This window comes from Musa acuminata, chromosome BXJ2-9, assembly GCF_036884655.1.
Source record: "Musa acuminata AAA Group cultivar baxijiao chromosome BXJ2-9, Cavendish_Baxijiao_AAA, whole genome shotgun sequence".
Lineage (NCBI taxonomy): Eukaryota > Viridiplantae > Streptophyta > Magnoliopsida > Zingiberales > Musaceae > Musa > Musa acuminata.
This window is the reverse complement of record NC_088346.1, coordinates 45,027,015-45,043,211: the sequence shown is the minus strand read 5'-3', so window position 1 is coordinate 45,043,211 and position 16,197 is coordinate 45,027,015. Positions and strand designations below refer to the sequence as shown.

General features: G+C 41.0%; 3 protein-coding genes across 6 annotated transcripts; all 3 read right to left on the bottom strand.

Annotated features, from left to right (window-relative positions):
- Positions 1 to 21: 21 nt before the first annotated feature.
- On the bottom strand, positions 22 to 857 carry LOC135623587 (germin-like protein 11-1). Its single transcript, XM_065126732.1, has one exon. It carries the CDS (start codon positions 855 to 857, stop codon positions 138 to 140), a length of 720 nt encoding a protein of 239 aa, XP_064982804.1. The 3' UTR covers positions 22 to 137.
- On the bottom strand, positions 806 to 4,519 carry LOC103998856 (magnesium protoporphyrin IX methyltransferase, chloroplastic). 4 transcript variants are annotated; one of them, XM_065126731.1, is made up of 2 exons: positions 3,382 to 4,519; positions 806 to 944 (listed from the first exon to the last, which is right to left on the bottom strand). In XM_065126731.1, the coding sequence occupies exon 1, from the start codon at positions 4,379 to 4,381 to the stop codon at positions 3,422 to 3,424; it is 960 nt and encodes a 319-aa protein (XP_064982803.1). In that variant the 5' UTR covers positions 4,382 to 4,519; the 3' UTR covers positions 806 to 944; positions 3,382 to 3,421. The 4 variants fall into 4 exon arrangements, with proteins under 4 accessions (XP_064982803.1, XP_009418736.2, XP_009418737.2 ...); XM_009420461.3 differs by lacking the exon at positions 806 to 944 and adding an exon at positions 1,365 to 1,750; XM_009420462.3 differs by lacking the exon at positions 806 to 944 and adding an exon at positions 2,958 to 3,192.
- Positions 4,520 to 7,445: 2,926 nt separating this feature from the next.
- LOC103998855 (probable lysophospholipase BODYGUARD 3) lies at positions 7,446 to 10,997 on the bottom strand. Its single transcript, XM_009420460.3, has 4 exons — positions 10,128 to 10,997; positions 9,706 to 10,043; positions 9,430 to 9,629; positions 7,446 to 8,003 (listed from the first exon to the last, which is right to left on the bottom strand). The coding sequence occupies exons 1-4, from the start codon at positions 10,684 to 10,686 to the stop codon at positions 7,679 to 7,681; spliced, it is 1,422 nt and encodes a 473-aa protein (XP_009418735.2). The 5' UTR covers positions 10,687 to 10,997; the 3' UTR covers positions 7,446 to 7,678.
- Positions 10,998 to 16,197: the final 5,200 nt, after the last annotated feature.

Below are 16,197 nucleotides of genomic sequence, written 5' to 3'. Positions count from 1 at the left end.
ACCTAAATCCGAGTCAGAACGTAAATCTGCAATCAGCCCAATTCAATTTGCATATTGATTGTGTGTTGGTAAGAAAAAGATCATCCATTTATCATCCTCAACATGAGACGATAATAAATACAACGTGATCATCACCATCAAACAGAGCTCACGGTGGCTGTGGCGTTCCCAGCTTTGAAGCTTAAGATCCTCGACACGAGCTTCTCCATCACGTCGGATCCGGGCGCGAACATGGCGCCCGCGATGCTCATCACGCCCGGGTTCTGGCTGTTGAGCACCGAGAAGGTGGTCGCCAGCCCATACCCGGCGTTCACGCAGAAGTGGAGCAGGCCGCGGGGGAACACGAACACGTCGCCGTCCCGTAGCGTCCGCTGGAACAGACGGTTCCCGCTGTCCACGAACCCCGCCACCACCGTGCCGTGGGAGACGAACATCATCTCGGACGCCCGGGGGTGGGAGTGGGGCAGGACCATACCGTCCATGGCCAGGTCGGTGCGGGCCATGGAGAGGCCCTGTGTGTTGAGGCCGGGGAAGTCGGCGGCCGTCACCACGTTCATGGACGACCGGAGGAAGTTGTCGGTGTCGCCCGCGTGGTTGAGCCGCGAGGTCTTGAAGTCGGAGGCCATGACGCTGCTGGGGCTCTTGCAGAGGAAGCCATTCATGAAGAGCTTTGCTTCTCCTTGCGGGGCCGCGGGGCACAGATCTTGAAGCGGGCCATCGTCTGCAGCGGAAGGCGTCGAGGAACAGAGAAGGGCGAAGAGGAGGAGGAGGGAGGCGGCGAGTCCGGAATCAGAGAGCTTCTCCATCTGGCCTCTTCCACCCGATCGATGGGGTAGGGATTTGAGCTTAGGCAACATACATATATAGCAAGGCGAAGCATGAGGACGGACGTGACTTGGAGTTCACTGCAGTACCGTTTCGGATTGTTTCTCAAGTAGATAATGCTTCCAAGGAAACATGTTTTAAGGGTCAGCAACGATCAATTACTTTCGATATGAAATATTATTTTTACGGTAAAACAAAGATAAAATAAAAATATAATTATGAAAGAGTGAACTATCATGGCACAGTTCTTGAAAGACACTGAGCTATTATCCTTGGCAATGACAATTGGTCCACCTTTGACCATTGTCTCTGAATTCTCCAAGAGTGCAGAATTTCCAAAGGTTATAAACGTATTAGCAGAAAACCTTTCTTACCAGCAGAACAGAATAAGATCAATCTATACACTGAAATCCATCTATGTCTGGTAGAAGATACATGAGGCGAAGAAACCTCACCTCATGCTCACACTAAAAACAAGCTAATATTGCAACACTAGAGTGATTAGTCTATATAAAAGGGGAATTTTGAGATACTGGAAGTTGGGAAGAAGAAAATATTATCTAACTTCACTGCTTATAAAATCAATGATCAACAGCTCACTACATGTATCTGTAATATCAAACTTCCTGCTCTAGACAGTGTACCATTAAGGAATACATATTAGCTTTAGAACCAAGACCAGAACCGGGAACAAAAATTAAAGAAGAAGAAGAAGAAGAAGAAGAGAATCCCTCTGGGATATTCTGCCAAGGATTAAGAGAAAAAAGAAAAATTGTTGACCATCTTCTCCATTATATTAGGATGAAAAAGTTTACCAAAATGAAAGAGCAAGTTAGCCTGTGAGGAAAACAGGGCAATGACATACCGAGACATTTCATCCTGAATACCAAGCTAACAAAGACTAGATTTCAAGATCAGCAGGTACCTATAATTTATGGGCAACAACAAAATATTAGTCATTCTACCTGCAAAATGCAACATGCTGAAATTTGACTACGATATCGACAACAAGTACTTCTGAAGGGCATGAGTAGCAAGCTAGAATTCTAGAGGAAAATAGGTTTTGGGGTTATTTTTCAAGTGGTTGACAAAGATAGAAGGATGTCCTACTTGGCATTGTGTCATATTATAGCTTAACATTTTAAGATTCACATACAGTAGCAAACATGTGATCTGGAACTAAATTCATATAGGACGATTATCAACTTAAACAAAGATGAAGATTCTTCGCAATGTTTGATTTGTCGGATGGATACTGGCAATCTTAGTATCAGTTCAATTTTTCAGAATGAAGGCACCAGATATAAGATGAATATAAATAAAAGAATGCAGTGAATTATACTTGGGAAAAATTGAGGATTAATCTGTTTAACAATGCAAAGGACAAACTATAGCATGCTACTATGGTATTAATCAAGATAATCAAGAAACTAATTCAAACTTTTAATCCTGGTGAAACAAAACCACAACATATAAAGGTGAAAATAAAATTGTATTGTCAGATTTCAAATATCTAAATGGTAAACATGTTGCTCCTGGTTTTCATCTAAAAAAGTATGAACCACTATAGACCTATTAGACCTGATCTAACTCTTGAATTCATCTGTCTCCCCATACGGTCAGGGATACATGATGGAGAAATTTTTGTTTCTTTCATGTAGCATTTGATTATCGACTAGATTTTCTATTTAACACTTCTTTTCATGCTGGACATATATATTAAGTCAAAAATGGAATGTAACAAATAAATTGTCAATGTAGTAATATGCACCCCATGATCTCTTAGCATGATAACCTCTTTTCTTTTGTTATTAAATAGTTTGATAATTCACTATCGATGACTCGACTTTGGAGAAACAATTTTGGCCAATAATCAAGCGACGAATGACATAGAGCTCCAGGTTTTCCAACCTACCCTGTAATAAAGGCTAATCACCAAAATACATTTGCAGGGTCATGACCAATAGTTTTTCATCTATAAAAGATCTAAACTAATTACTAAATTACCTCCAAAAGAATTCAAAATTGGTGACCGGCCATCTATAGCAAATCACACATTTGTTATAATTTTTTTAAAGTTGCATTTCATGAATTTCTCAAGACAACATACTCCTGAAAGGAGGCACCAGTCATTGCTAAGAGAATTCATAGCGCATCAAGAACTAATATTCCATCAGTATCTCTCTTTAATTAATTGGCAATGAATCAACCAAAAAGCATATTTGAATTAGCTCATATAGCTCGAGTAACATTGCCCACGAATTAAGATAGCATAAATAATCACACTAGGCTTAGCGGCAATCGGAGATTTATATGTAGTGTTGCCTGATCAATCCACATCAAGTATAACTCTGTATTGCTCGAGTCCTGCAATTCTGAAGGTAATGTCTTGTAGACTCCTAAGGTTTCAAATGGAATTGCAAAACATAGCTTCTCTACACATAGAAGTTCCATGGAGATACCGAGAATTCTACTCATCTAAATACCCTTCAACAATTAGATGAAATATACAAAATGAGGAATTCCAGCTGAACAAGAAGACACAAGAACACATACCTCTCCCGGCGAAAGCCTTGTGCCTTTGGTTATCATCATCTCATGCCAAGCCCACTGGCACCGCCTCGACCAGCTTGGCAAAGTAGAACTGCGTACGGATGAAGCCCCTCTTCCTCACCCTCCACCCGACCTTCTCCAGAGCCCGCTCCACATCCCTCTCTGCGTGCAGATACGCCCTCGTCGCCTTGCTCGGCCCAGGGAACAGTTCGCCCACCCTCTTCAGCAGGTCATAGTACAACGTCTTGGGCGCGAAACTGAGAACCAGCCTTGACTCAGCCAGCGATGCCAAGTGCGCGATCATGGCCTCGGCCTTCCCTTGAGGGTAGTGAATCAGCACGTCCAAGCACACCACGATGTCGAATTTTCCGTCTAGGCTCTCGAGATCCTTTACCTCGAATTTGGGCATTTGGAGGTCGGGTCGGTCGGCAAGGGCTTCGCGGGCCTGGCGCTCAGCCTCGGTCACCATGGCGGCGGAGATGTCGCTGGCGGAGACGAGGGCGCCCTCGGAAGCGAGGGGGATAGAGAGGCTGCCGGTGCCGCAGCCGGCGTCGCAAACGGATAGTCCGGCGAGCGGACCGCCGTCGCGGAGCATGCTGAGGGCGTTCTCGACGGTCTGGGCGTGGCCGAGGCGGATGTCGAGCTGCACGCGGTTCACGCCTTCGGTAGCCTCGCCGTAGATCTTCTTCCAGCGCTCGAAGCCGGTGTTGTTGAAGTAGTCGCGGACAACCTCCTTGTCGCCGCCGCCAACGTCCTCCGCCTGCTGCCGTCGGCGGCGCTCGGGGTCGGAGAGCGAGAGAGCGGCGGCGAGGGCGGCGACGGAGGAGGCAGCGGCAAGGGCGACCGGGGCATCGAGAACGGGGAGGTCGGCGGACGAGGGCAGGGCGAGCGTGCGGGTGGTAGAGGAGAGGCGGCGCAGCTTCGGACAGAGCGGGTGGAGGTGGCGGTGGCGGTGCGGGGCGCCAGTGGCGGTGGCAGGGAAGAGGACTCCCGTAAAAGCCATCGGCGCGTTCCAACTTGAGCTGTCTTTCCTCTTCCCCTTCTTCTTCACAGCCTCCTCGAGATTTCCGATAAGGTTGGTGGGGTGTGCTTTCAATTCAGAGCTTCGTGGATGAGGGAAATAATACCGCGAGCTCGTAACCAATCTCTTGGGTGTAAGTCGTAACACGAAGAACGCCACTTTTAAGTCGGCTGCATGAGCTAATTATATATTTTATCTCCTGACCTTTTACATCCTACTTTTTATATTTTAAAAAATTATTAAAATTTTTATATATTAAAAATTATTTTATTTTATTTTATTTTGAACAACATTGCACATGATATCACCGTCATGTGCCTCTCTAACCTATTAACCGTCGTCTCATATTGTAACATGTTTACTTTCGTCATATTGTCATTGATAAAATTGTAAACATGATGTTCGATGTAACAGTTATGTATGTTCATATCTTTCAATTTTTTTTATACTTTACATAACCTATAGAGGTTTGTAGTAGGCTTAGCAGCCTCATTTTGATTAGTTTTTATAGTTATTTCAGGTTTGTAAATGTAAGTTATGTACGATCGTCACATAGAGGTAAAATTACTTAAAAATAACCTATCCAAGCAATCATTTTAAGAGTTTTCTAACTCGTGTAAAATATTGGTTAATATAGCACCTAGGAGCTACTCGAGTGACATATAACTAGATGAGCCTTTGCATAGTGTTTAGGGTTAGTTCGTTGTTTCGTTTTACAATAGTATTATGTGGGCACTTATGGGGACTATTGGTCACGATATATCACTTTGAACTTTTTTATTGTGCAATCGTTTAAAGCTTGTAAGTCTATATAACTTACATTGCTTATCTAGTATTTACTGAAATAACTACTTATAGATCTTGAGTTAAACATTTCCTCTAACTCATATTCTCTTTTACATGTGCTTACAAAACCATAAGAGATTTTGGGGATGTTGACCATTTGCAAACAAACATGTAAGGATATCATACAATTTAGACAAAACAAACTACGTACGTGATAATATATTACCAACTATGATGTTGTCATAATCATCACCTGATTCATCGTCAACAATAACCAATCGTAAGTTGTAACGATAAATCTTATTAAGAAGAACACCACTCTATGATCAAAGAGAACATGACAAAAAAAATCAGTTCCCCACCACACTAAACCGCAAGCTACTTGAGAGCTGATTGGAAATTTTAGTGGGCTTCATGGACCACCCTATGGACTCTTTTTTAAATATGTCTAAACCATTTTTTGGAATTTAGTTTATATTCGATCCCATAATAAGGAAAATAAACTTGCTCTACATTAATGGTTAATAGCATGGCCTGGCTTCACTGGCCTTCCCTTCTAGACAAACGACGAGGGGATCATGCCCTACCTGACTTGAAGAAGAAGTAAGGAAGCCCGATCGAAGATGACATCCCGATAGTTTCCCAGAGGCTATCCTTAGGAGCATGCATCGACAAGCTACCCACTTTAAATATTTCTACCATGCTAGGTAAGGGGGGCCTTGATGGAAGCCTGTTTGCTCTACCTAACGCCTAGGTATAAAAACCATTCCCCGAGCCAAGCTAGGGCAAGAGGAAAAAAAAGTCTCTTTACTCTCTTAATTTATTATGATACTTTTGTTTTCCTCCCCTTTTGCTTTCCTGACTTAAGCATCGAATAGGTCGAGTAGAAACACCCTCGGTGTAGGCTTGTCGTGTAGGGTCATTGACGAAGCTCGGAGACACAGTCAAAAGGCTACCCAATAGAGGAGATCGCCCAATTCCCCTAACCAAGCTTTATCGCTAAAAAACTGAGCCGCTCTTAGTGAATCGACACTTCTTACGACTTCCTTTATCATGCCCGCAATGTTTGCTCTCTACATCAGTCACGAGTAGTTACTAGAAGGAACTTGCACTTTCGACAGAATACTAATCGAATCGACTCACCAATCAACAATCTTGGTGTCTTACCAATAGTGTTAAGAATCATGCAACAATTTTAATATAATATATTATGTTTTCAAAATATTAATCGATAGTATCCCTTTTATTGAGTCTCATTATTATGTTTTATCCATACGTGGCTTCAATATTATAATCATGATCATATAAATAATTAACTTATTAATTTTATTGAGTCTGAATCAATAATTTAAAATATTTAAATTAAATTAATAATAACACACTCATTCATTTATAAGCGAATCTAAGTCTTTATCCATTAGGATTAAATTAAAGCTTATATATTATATTTTACTTTTATTCTAATGTGTAATAAAAAATATATTAATTTCTTTAAAAGTGATAACTCTTAGTATTTCAAACCATGTGTACGAAGAAATTAAGTGAATAATAGAAAAGAACCAATCTTCCTACGTCAAAGAAGTATCAGTGGACCCTTAACCTAATTTATTTTGATTTTATTTATCTGAGGTTCCTTAATGTTACATCCCCTACCAAATTCAATCAAAAGCTTTTTATTAGTTATTTTGCTACATATGTTAATTATTTAAGTTTCATTTTTACAAAGCAAGATGGGAAGAAAAAAAATCAATTGATTTAACTCAATTGAAAATCATTCATCCATTATTATAGATAAAGATTAATTACGATCGATATAAACATAAAAAATTAATCAAAAGAATCAAAATCTTATTAGTGTTAGAATCATCTCTACTCCTTTGGAAATATATTTTCTAGTCCGCTACGAGGGGACAAAGTTACGAGGGTCATTCATATCAAATAATTTCTCACGAGCCGACGTAAGTACTCATAGCAACGCGATCTTTGTTATGAATACAAATAAAGCTAAAGCAATATTATATCCGATGTACTAATAGGTACATTTAGTACCTATTATTACTCTTATTAATCAAGAAAAATAATGAATCAATTTGGGGGTCACGTTAACAGTAAAAGACAGTACAAAATTCAATGTGGAGCAGCAGACAATTGATGGTAGAGAAAAACTGCAAGAGGTGATGACTAATATGGGCATAATATTTGGAATGGTGAGTTCTCTCGTAATACTCTGCCAATGGAATGTTCTGATACGGCAGGCATCGCAGGAAACACATAACATTGATTTGCTTATTGACTCAGATTATATTTTCATACGTAGGCCAACCCCTAAACGTCAATGCATGATTCGGTCCAAATCACAGCGATCAACAGACGACGGCTTCTGAAGAGAGAAGAGAAAAGAAAGCGGACAATAATACACATCTCTTACTGTTTCTCTTTCTATGAGAGGCAGAGCGTCTTTGGTCGCTCCTCCTCATCGGCATGTCTTCCTCCCTACTTCCCTGCTTCCCTCCATATCTCCTCCAGCTCCCGGGCGAAGGCGCGCTGCTGGCCGACGATGATGGTGACGTGGTCCTTCTTCTCGAACACCTTGACGCGAGCCCTGGGGATCCTGGCCGCCAGGTCGTAGCTGCAGTCGACGGGGAGGAGCTCGTCGTTGCCCCCGTGGAACACCCGCACCTCGCACCTCAGCTTCTCCCGCACCGTCTCCAGGTAGCTCTCCATCTTCTCCGCGCTGGCGCAGATGACGTTGTGCAGGGTGTGCCATGCCGCGTTGTGCGTGTGGCACATGAACACCTCGATCATGAACGTCCGCATCCTGCCCAGTTACATGTTCTAACCATCATCATCATCTCTGCATCGCAGCCGCTGGAGATCTCATGCACTGAGTCGTGTGTTATCAAACAGCAATGCAGAGACGAAGTGACCCTTTGTCAGATTATTCATGTTCTCTTTGGTGATCTATCTTGAGAAATATGGCATGAAATTGGATGGAAACATCTCACACTTCACCTACCAAACTTGTTCTTTCAGTCGACTCTGTTTCCACCTACTATTTGATCTCAAACAAGCACACATAAGAGAGAAGTCCTAATTCCTTTCTTGACTCCAATGGATGTGCTCCAGAAAAAATGCATGAGCAAAAGCTCGGAAGTAAATTCTATGACCATTCATTGATGGATTGTCTGATTCTTTCGAAAAGAAACATCGACAGCTAGTGAGATGCAAAGGAAGAGGACAGTTGTAAAAGCTAAGATCAATGTGTTCAGGAAAAGGACCTTTCGAGAGAGAGAGATAGTAGCAGTTCAAAGTTTTCATAGCATCTTTGGTGGCATGTCTTTCCATCACAAATTGAGAGATGCAATGTATTGCATATTTATTGGCTTAAAAGCTGTCATCTGAATGACACCTCATGTTCTGACACCTCTCATGAACAGCAGAGATAGAAATAGCAGGGGTTGGAAGGATCATGTGATCCCATGTGCTTCCAGAAACACAAAGAGCATGATATCACCCATAAATCTGTGTTCATTGCTAATCTGCTAAAGGATTACCAAGAATCGATTACGAAGACTAAATCCATCATTCTACCCACTCGTCTGTGGAATCAATGAGATGATCTCAGATAAGGATCGATCAATGAAAAGGGATAGAATCCTATATGAGCTGATGAGATGGAGATGGACAGAACATGCACTCCATTCAAATCGAGGAGGTTATGTTGATGCGGGCTAAACAAGGCGGGCAGCACTGTACTCAGAAGAACGCTAAGGAAAGACTCAGAGAGGCTTCCCCCAAACCTACTGCTGCGGGCCACTATGTTGCAGCATTAATCACCTCACCCCTTCGTTGCGAAGACAGCTGCGTGGCCCCAACTGTTAGTGAATTAGCAGCTGCAGAAGTTGGTGGATTCAGGACGACCTTACACTGTGCACCTCATAAATGAGCAGACACACTTATCCCCGACTACTAAATGATCAGGTGCGGAATTCATCATCTTGATCGAACATTTCCAGCATTTACACAGTGCTATCTCCCGTCACGATGGTGGAACAGGAGAGGAGCCCACGCTTTAATCAGCTGGGGTTTGGATTTTGGAGGGGGGAATTCAATCTCCCCTCCTTTCCTCCTCTTACTGCCATGAACAGTGTGTAATGCTGCAGTAAATTGCCATTTGGGACGATGATGATGCGAGCGTATGTGGTGGTGGTGCATACGTAAAAGTGAGAACTTGGGGAGTGTACCTGTTACCGGAGAAGAATTTGAAGAGGCAGTCCCACAGGCGGTGGTTCTTGCAGATGAGGAGGCAAATGGTCCGGCTGACGTGCTCGTACCAGCAAGCCATGGAGGCCCCGAACGCGATGGCCGGCCACACCTTCCTCGGCGCCACCTGCCGCATTATGAACTGCGACGGCTCCTCGCCCCTCGGCACTGGAAAATATGGCTGCGCAGCCGCTCTACCATCAACGATTGCATCGTCTTTCGAGATCTAGCGAGAGGGAGGCGCGTGCGATCCTTACCGGAGCCAGCAGGGTGAGGGACTTGACCGCGTTTGGGTGCCTGACGGCCATGGCCAGCGCAATGATGCAGCCGAGAGAGTGGGCGACGATGTGGAAGGAGCGGACGTCGTATCGCTCCAGCACTGACTTCTCGATCATGTCGATGTGCTCCCGCAGCGTGTACAGCGAGTCGGCCGGCTTGGGGCTCCGGCCGAACCCCAGCAGGTCCACCGCGAACAGCCGGTGCCTCGACCTCGTCTCGGCGGTGAATTCCTGGAACACGGTCTCCGTCCAGAACGTGGAGGATGATATGAAGCCGTGGATGAACAGGACGTCCTCATTCGTCGTCGTTCTTCCATCTGTCAACCAAATCACATCATGTCAAACCCCGTTCGGCGATTCAGGAGCGGGGAATTCTGCATGCATGGCGACCCAGAACGTGCCTGCAGGCCCCTCGGCATGGACATAAAGCTGGGAGGTGCTGGAGGTGGATCGGCTCCACGAGTTGCAGATCTTGCAGTCGCAGTCGGACCAGAGGGGGATCGGCTGCGGCAGCCGCCGTTCGATCTTCCCCTTCAGCATCTCCATGATGTTGGAGCCGACGGCGAAGGAGGTGGTGGCCGGCGACCGAACCGACATGCTGGTGCTGGCCGCCACGGCCACGGCGGCCTTCCGGGAGAACTCCGACACGCGGGAGTGGCGGGAGTAGAGCGTGTCGGAGACGTCCTCCAGCTGAAGCTTGGTGGAGCAAAGGCGGACGATCTTGGGCCCTCTGTTCACGGACACCATGAAGCTGTCGCTGCTGGTGATCATGTTGTTGGAGGATGAGCAGTAGCAGGGCTTCCACTCCGCCTCCATGGCGTAATCAATCAGCTTATACACCACGCAGAGGACCACGTCGAGGACGTCAAGGAAGGAGAAGACAAGGAAGCTAACAGTCGAATTTAGCAGCTCCCCAGCCAGCGTCAGCAAAGACTGATCATTCCCCCCCCTGCCACCCATCTCCTCTCTCTCTCTCTCTCTCTCTCTCTCTCTCAGGCCTCCCCGGCCTCACCCTCCCTCCTCTATATGCAACAATGTCGGTGTCGGTCGGGTGTCTTCTTACCCTGCGACGGTTGGCTTGTACCGCGGGGAGCTCGCAACCACCACCAGCGAGCCCACAAGCAGCAGGTGGAAGCTTACTGCTCGCTATCCGCAGTCCCAATCCCAATGCCACCGGGATTTTATAGCTAACACGATCAACTACCGCAGGATTAAAAAGGCAAAACCAGAAAGAATAAACAAACAAAAAAGAAAGAAACAGAAGCAAATGGGTGTGTGAATTGGGATGCTTCCAAAAACATGGAGAGGTTTTGGTGAAGAACTCGACGACGAGGTGGAATTGATGGTATCATTTAAAGGGTTTGTTGAGCAAGGAAAAGAAGGTGGGTGGTGGTTGAGTACCGCGTGCTTTGGCTCTCTCCTCTCTCTTCCTTCCCAACTATTACTTACCCATATCAATACATAGCCAATACTACAATCGGAAGACGTATAGTAGTACATTACGATCACACGTGAATTCAAATCTGAGATCCATCACAATTAAGATACATTACATTGTACAGTAAGTAATATTAATAGCGTAGGGATTAATCGTGCGTGTTAGAAGGGTAGTAATTGATTCCCACGCTCTGCCCCGCCGTGCTAATAATGTGCCACACGAAACACAAGTCGATGCACCTCTCGCCAACGCAACTAATGAACCAACCACAAGAAACAACAGTCAACGTGTCCACCTCCCACACTCCTTGCCATGCTAATTGAAGGGAAAGAAACACGTCCTCCCTTTTTAATGTGTCGATCAATCTGTCGAACTGTTGTTATTGATTAAGAATGTGTATTCTTCGATAATTAAGCATTTAGAAGTTATTTTTTTTAGACACCCCAAAATAATAAGATACGTTAGCGTCCATTTTGTCTTCGATTTTTGTTCCTTCGGCATTTAATTAATGGTTTGATTAGGTATCATTTTTTCCTATATACTAAACACTATATATATATATATATATGCCCAATAATTTGATCTTCGTGTACAAATTATATGATATGTGAGGTGGAGTTTATCGAGTGTCGAGCCAATTCCAACGGGTTTTGGAGGGTCATTAAAAGTCTGACACCGACTTTTGCAGGCAAATTATCAATGTAGGAATTAGATCACGTACATACTAATTAAGGTGTTTCCAATATGAGATTATAGCCTTTTTTTTATAGTTCCATTTAGTTGCATATATATATATATATATATAATAGAATAAATTATCAAAAAATAATATTTTAAATATTAATTTAGTGGTGATGTATTAGATTAATTTATCAAAGATTGAGGGTTGGAAGACTCATTCGATATATTTTTATATCTTAAATATTGGATATATTGCCTTATTTGATATATTTTTTAGAAGGTATCCTTAGCTGGTAAATAACAATATATCGCAAAGTAATAGGCTTGAATTATGTCTTCATCATTTATATTTTGTATAAAAAAAAGGATATTAGAGTTTAAGATTTTAATTATCGGATAAGCTTTTACGTCTAAGTAACGAAAAAAAGAGAGCATTATGAGTTAATCTTAATCTTACTATTTTTTATGTGAAAGATGTTATAGATTCGTATTATCGATATTAAATATATCAATTTTTTATATTAAAATACTTACCATATATATGATCTTTTTAATCTTCTTTTGAACAACCTACCACTAAAGTATAGCAATTAAAAGCATAAAATAACAAAATACACACCGAAAAGTGAGCACCACATAAAAAAAGCAATATTCGATCGTGTGTGGTTTACCTACGATGAAATCACCTCCATGAAATAACTTGCAAGGAGGGTGACACCTCATACCAAATGCACATAAGAAATGCCAAGATAACACCTAACATGAAAAGCTAACTCGAGAGACATGAACGACAACCAAATAAAATCACTCCTCCTCTTTTGTCTCTCCTACCTCAATCCAATGGTCTTCGTTGCCGCATTGTTAATGAATGGTGTAAACTTCATTATTAGACTTAATGCATCATAATAAACTGATACTTATATTCATTCTATAGATTCCCGAACTTGATTCACTATTTTATCGAGATCTCATGAGTCAAGACAAATTGATAAGTACATTTAGTTTTTTCATGTCGATTTAGAAAATAAAAAAAATCAAAATCTTATAAGCTAACAAGTCACAATCTAGTCGCGTAAAATCGTATGAGCTCACCCAAAATGAATTATTCCTAACGAGCCCTCGCGCTCACGTCGATAACTACAAATAATGATTATTGCTCTTTATGCATGTCCGAAAAAGAACTTTATTATGCAAAAATCCAATAACTCATATGAAAATAGTAACACATAAGATATTCTCATCACCCAACCTTTTATACAAATTCTAATGACTACAAAAATATATGAACTTATATAATATTTAATCTTTTATGGCGTATATCTAAAATCTAATTAACGAGTATGTTAATAGGCATAGGCAGGACCAACATGCTTAATGAAACTAAGGATTCATTCCCATCCTTGTCGATGACCACTTTGTATTAAGCTTGGAGGTTGATGTCGATTGATGGATTCAAAATGGTTGTATTCTACAATCCAACGTTATGCTTTTGATGTTTGTTGGTATTTTGCACAACGAATGGAGGATATGCATCGATAACGAAAGGGATTTTGTTTTCGTTGGGAGGAAATTTCAAACCAATATAGCATAGGTAATAAATGCAGGTTATGTATCGATAACGAAAGCACAGCTAATATACTAAAAGGTGTATTAGGATTTTAGTATATTAGCACCGCTAATAATAAATGCAGGTTATTGTTTTTTTTTTTTGTGCTAAAGGATGATACTTTCGATATGTTCATGAAGAGATACATGATAATAGTGCATGAAAATTTTTGATGTACGAATGTTTGTTGATTTCACACTCGAGATATTAGTATGATGGTAGTGTGTCAAACCTATTTATGAAGGGTTAAGGATCACAAATTTCATTGATAAATTATAAAGACTTTATCATATCATCATAAGATCCTCACTTTCACTAAAGGATGATACTTTCCATTTTCGATATGTTCACGAAGAGATACAGGATAATAGTGCATGAAATTTTTTGATATATGAATGTTTGTTGATTTCACACTCGAGATATCGGTACGATGATAGTGTAACAAACCTATTTATCAAGGGTTAAGGATCACAAATCTCATTGATAAATTATAAAAAATATTAGGTAACCTAACCAATAGAGACTTTAACATATCGATCATCGCTTTAACTATTTATCCTTTATAAGGTTAAGATGTTGAATTAGTAAGGATTCATAATGTATCTTTTTCCAATATCAAAACACCACTATCTCTAAGTGTTCTATGGCTTTTACATTTAAGGAAAACTCAACTATCTTTGTGCCTTTAGGATGTCCATAAGTTGAAACGGTGGACTTTGGGATTCCTAATACCCTAAGCATCTACAATTTGTCTTTGTCATGCAGCTTCATGAACAGCAATATGAAGTTGATGGTAAACATGTGGCAAGTTTACGTCGTCTTGTATATTACTCTCAATAATAAAAGAAAGCTAAGAAATAGGCCAATGCCTTTCGCTATAATGAAACTTCCTAAAAGGAACTAAAAAGAAAAAAAAAGAAGAAAAGGTCAAGGTGTTCTCTCTCTAAGATCCTTATCATGATGACTTGTTAGGGTACAACGCAACTCAAGATAGGACTTGGTGATAATACCCTAAAAGACTTGAGCAATGTTGTGGGAGAAACAGCAACGCATTTAAGACAGACCTAAAAGAGAGGTGCATCACTGTGTCCTTGACAACATGTAGAAGACTCTTAAATATAGTCAAGCATCGAAGTGGTCCTCCAATTTATTTATTAGCGTGCAATTGCTCCCCTCCAAAGACCATGTATCATACATATATTGGCTGGACTAAGACCCATTCCACTTATTATTTGATCTCAAAGTGGGCACACGATATATATATATATATATATATATATATATATATATATATATATAGAGAGAGAGAGAGAGAGAGAGAGAGAGAGAGAGAGAGATGTGATATATCAAAACTTGTAAGAACAAAACAGCTATAAACGCTTTATTGCCAACCTCTTGTCCATACTGGCATTATAAGCATGAGGAAACGTAACGATCACCGAAAGGAGTGTTTGCGGGGCTTTCCACATAAAATATATTAGTGGAGTGGGAAAAGAAAGAGAAAGTTGATGCGACGATAGCTAAAAGGATTTGAGAGGAAATATAACTACCTAGTGTTTTTAATTTATTGGGCGGATTCAATAGCCCGAGTTTTTGGATGAGATGTCGCTGTTTTGGAATGATGTTGAGGATTAGATTAATAAGTTGTGGAATGAGAATGATTCATGGCGTCCTCTTTTCTTTGGTTAGTATGTGCGCTTATTAGTTGTTGGTGGAAAGTGGAAAGGAAAGGAGGATGATTCATGTGATGCGAGTTAATTGTCGCACGTAATCCAAGACTCATCATACACTATTGTACTTTTATTTTTATTACATCAATTCTACTCACGACTAAAATAAGATATCGTATTTTAATTTTTATTACTACTATCAATATGAATGCAACGAAAAATTGATAAAGAACCAAATGAGGTTATTTAAATTTACTGAAAAATAATAGTACTTCATAAATTTATGAAAGAGTGTTTTTAACCTCCAGCATGTCACAAATGAAAAGAAAATAAGGATGTTATGACATAACGAAAAGACCTGTCAGTAATGGCCCTAATCCAAAGTTTCAATCTTATCTTTTGTTTCAACTTGAAGGTACTGCATTTATCTAGATGATCTTTCACTCCAACTTTGCGTTGGCTTGATTAATTATGGCCATGCATCAGTATTTCTTCAAAATGTTGACAAGTTCCAAGCTCCGACAGACAAACATTTATTGTTTAGATTCGAGAAATCTTTGTGGTGGTCCGTCCCTGATCGAGATAATAGTGTTGGATCTCTGGTACATTGATCGAGATGTTTGAGAACAATGTCGTCTCTGTGAATGAATGGAAACTAAAGTTTTAAAAAAAGGCTTTTACAGAAAGTGTGGAAGAAATTAGGAAACTAAAAGGAGAGAGTGGTTTATAATTCATTGGCAAAAAGATGTAAACTTACAAGTGTTTAATTATCAACACAACCTCCATAAAGACTAAGAATATTTTATCGAATACAAATCATCTAGACAATCAACATATCGATATTTATGTTGTTTATCATGATCTACAACATGCTTCATCAATACTTTTATCGAAGAGGATGATGTTAGTAACTTTTTTCAGACACGAAATAAGAAATACAGGAGTAATTGAACTCGATGCCATGCTTGATACTCCTTTAGACAAAATTAGCAAAGGATTACATCAAGCTTAAGAAAATAATTAACTCGACAACGGCCCCCTTATCTAAACCATAAATACAGAATGTTCACAACAAC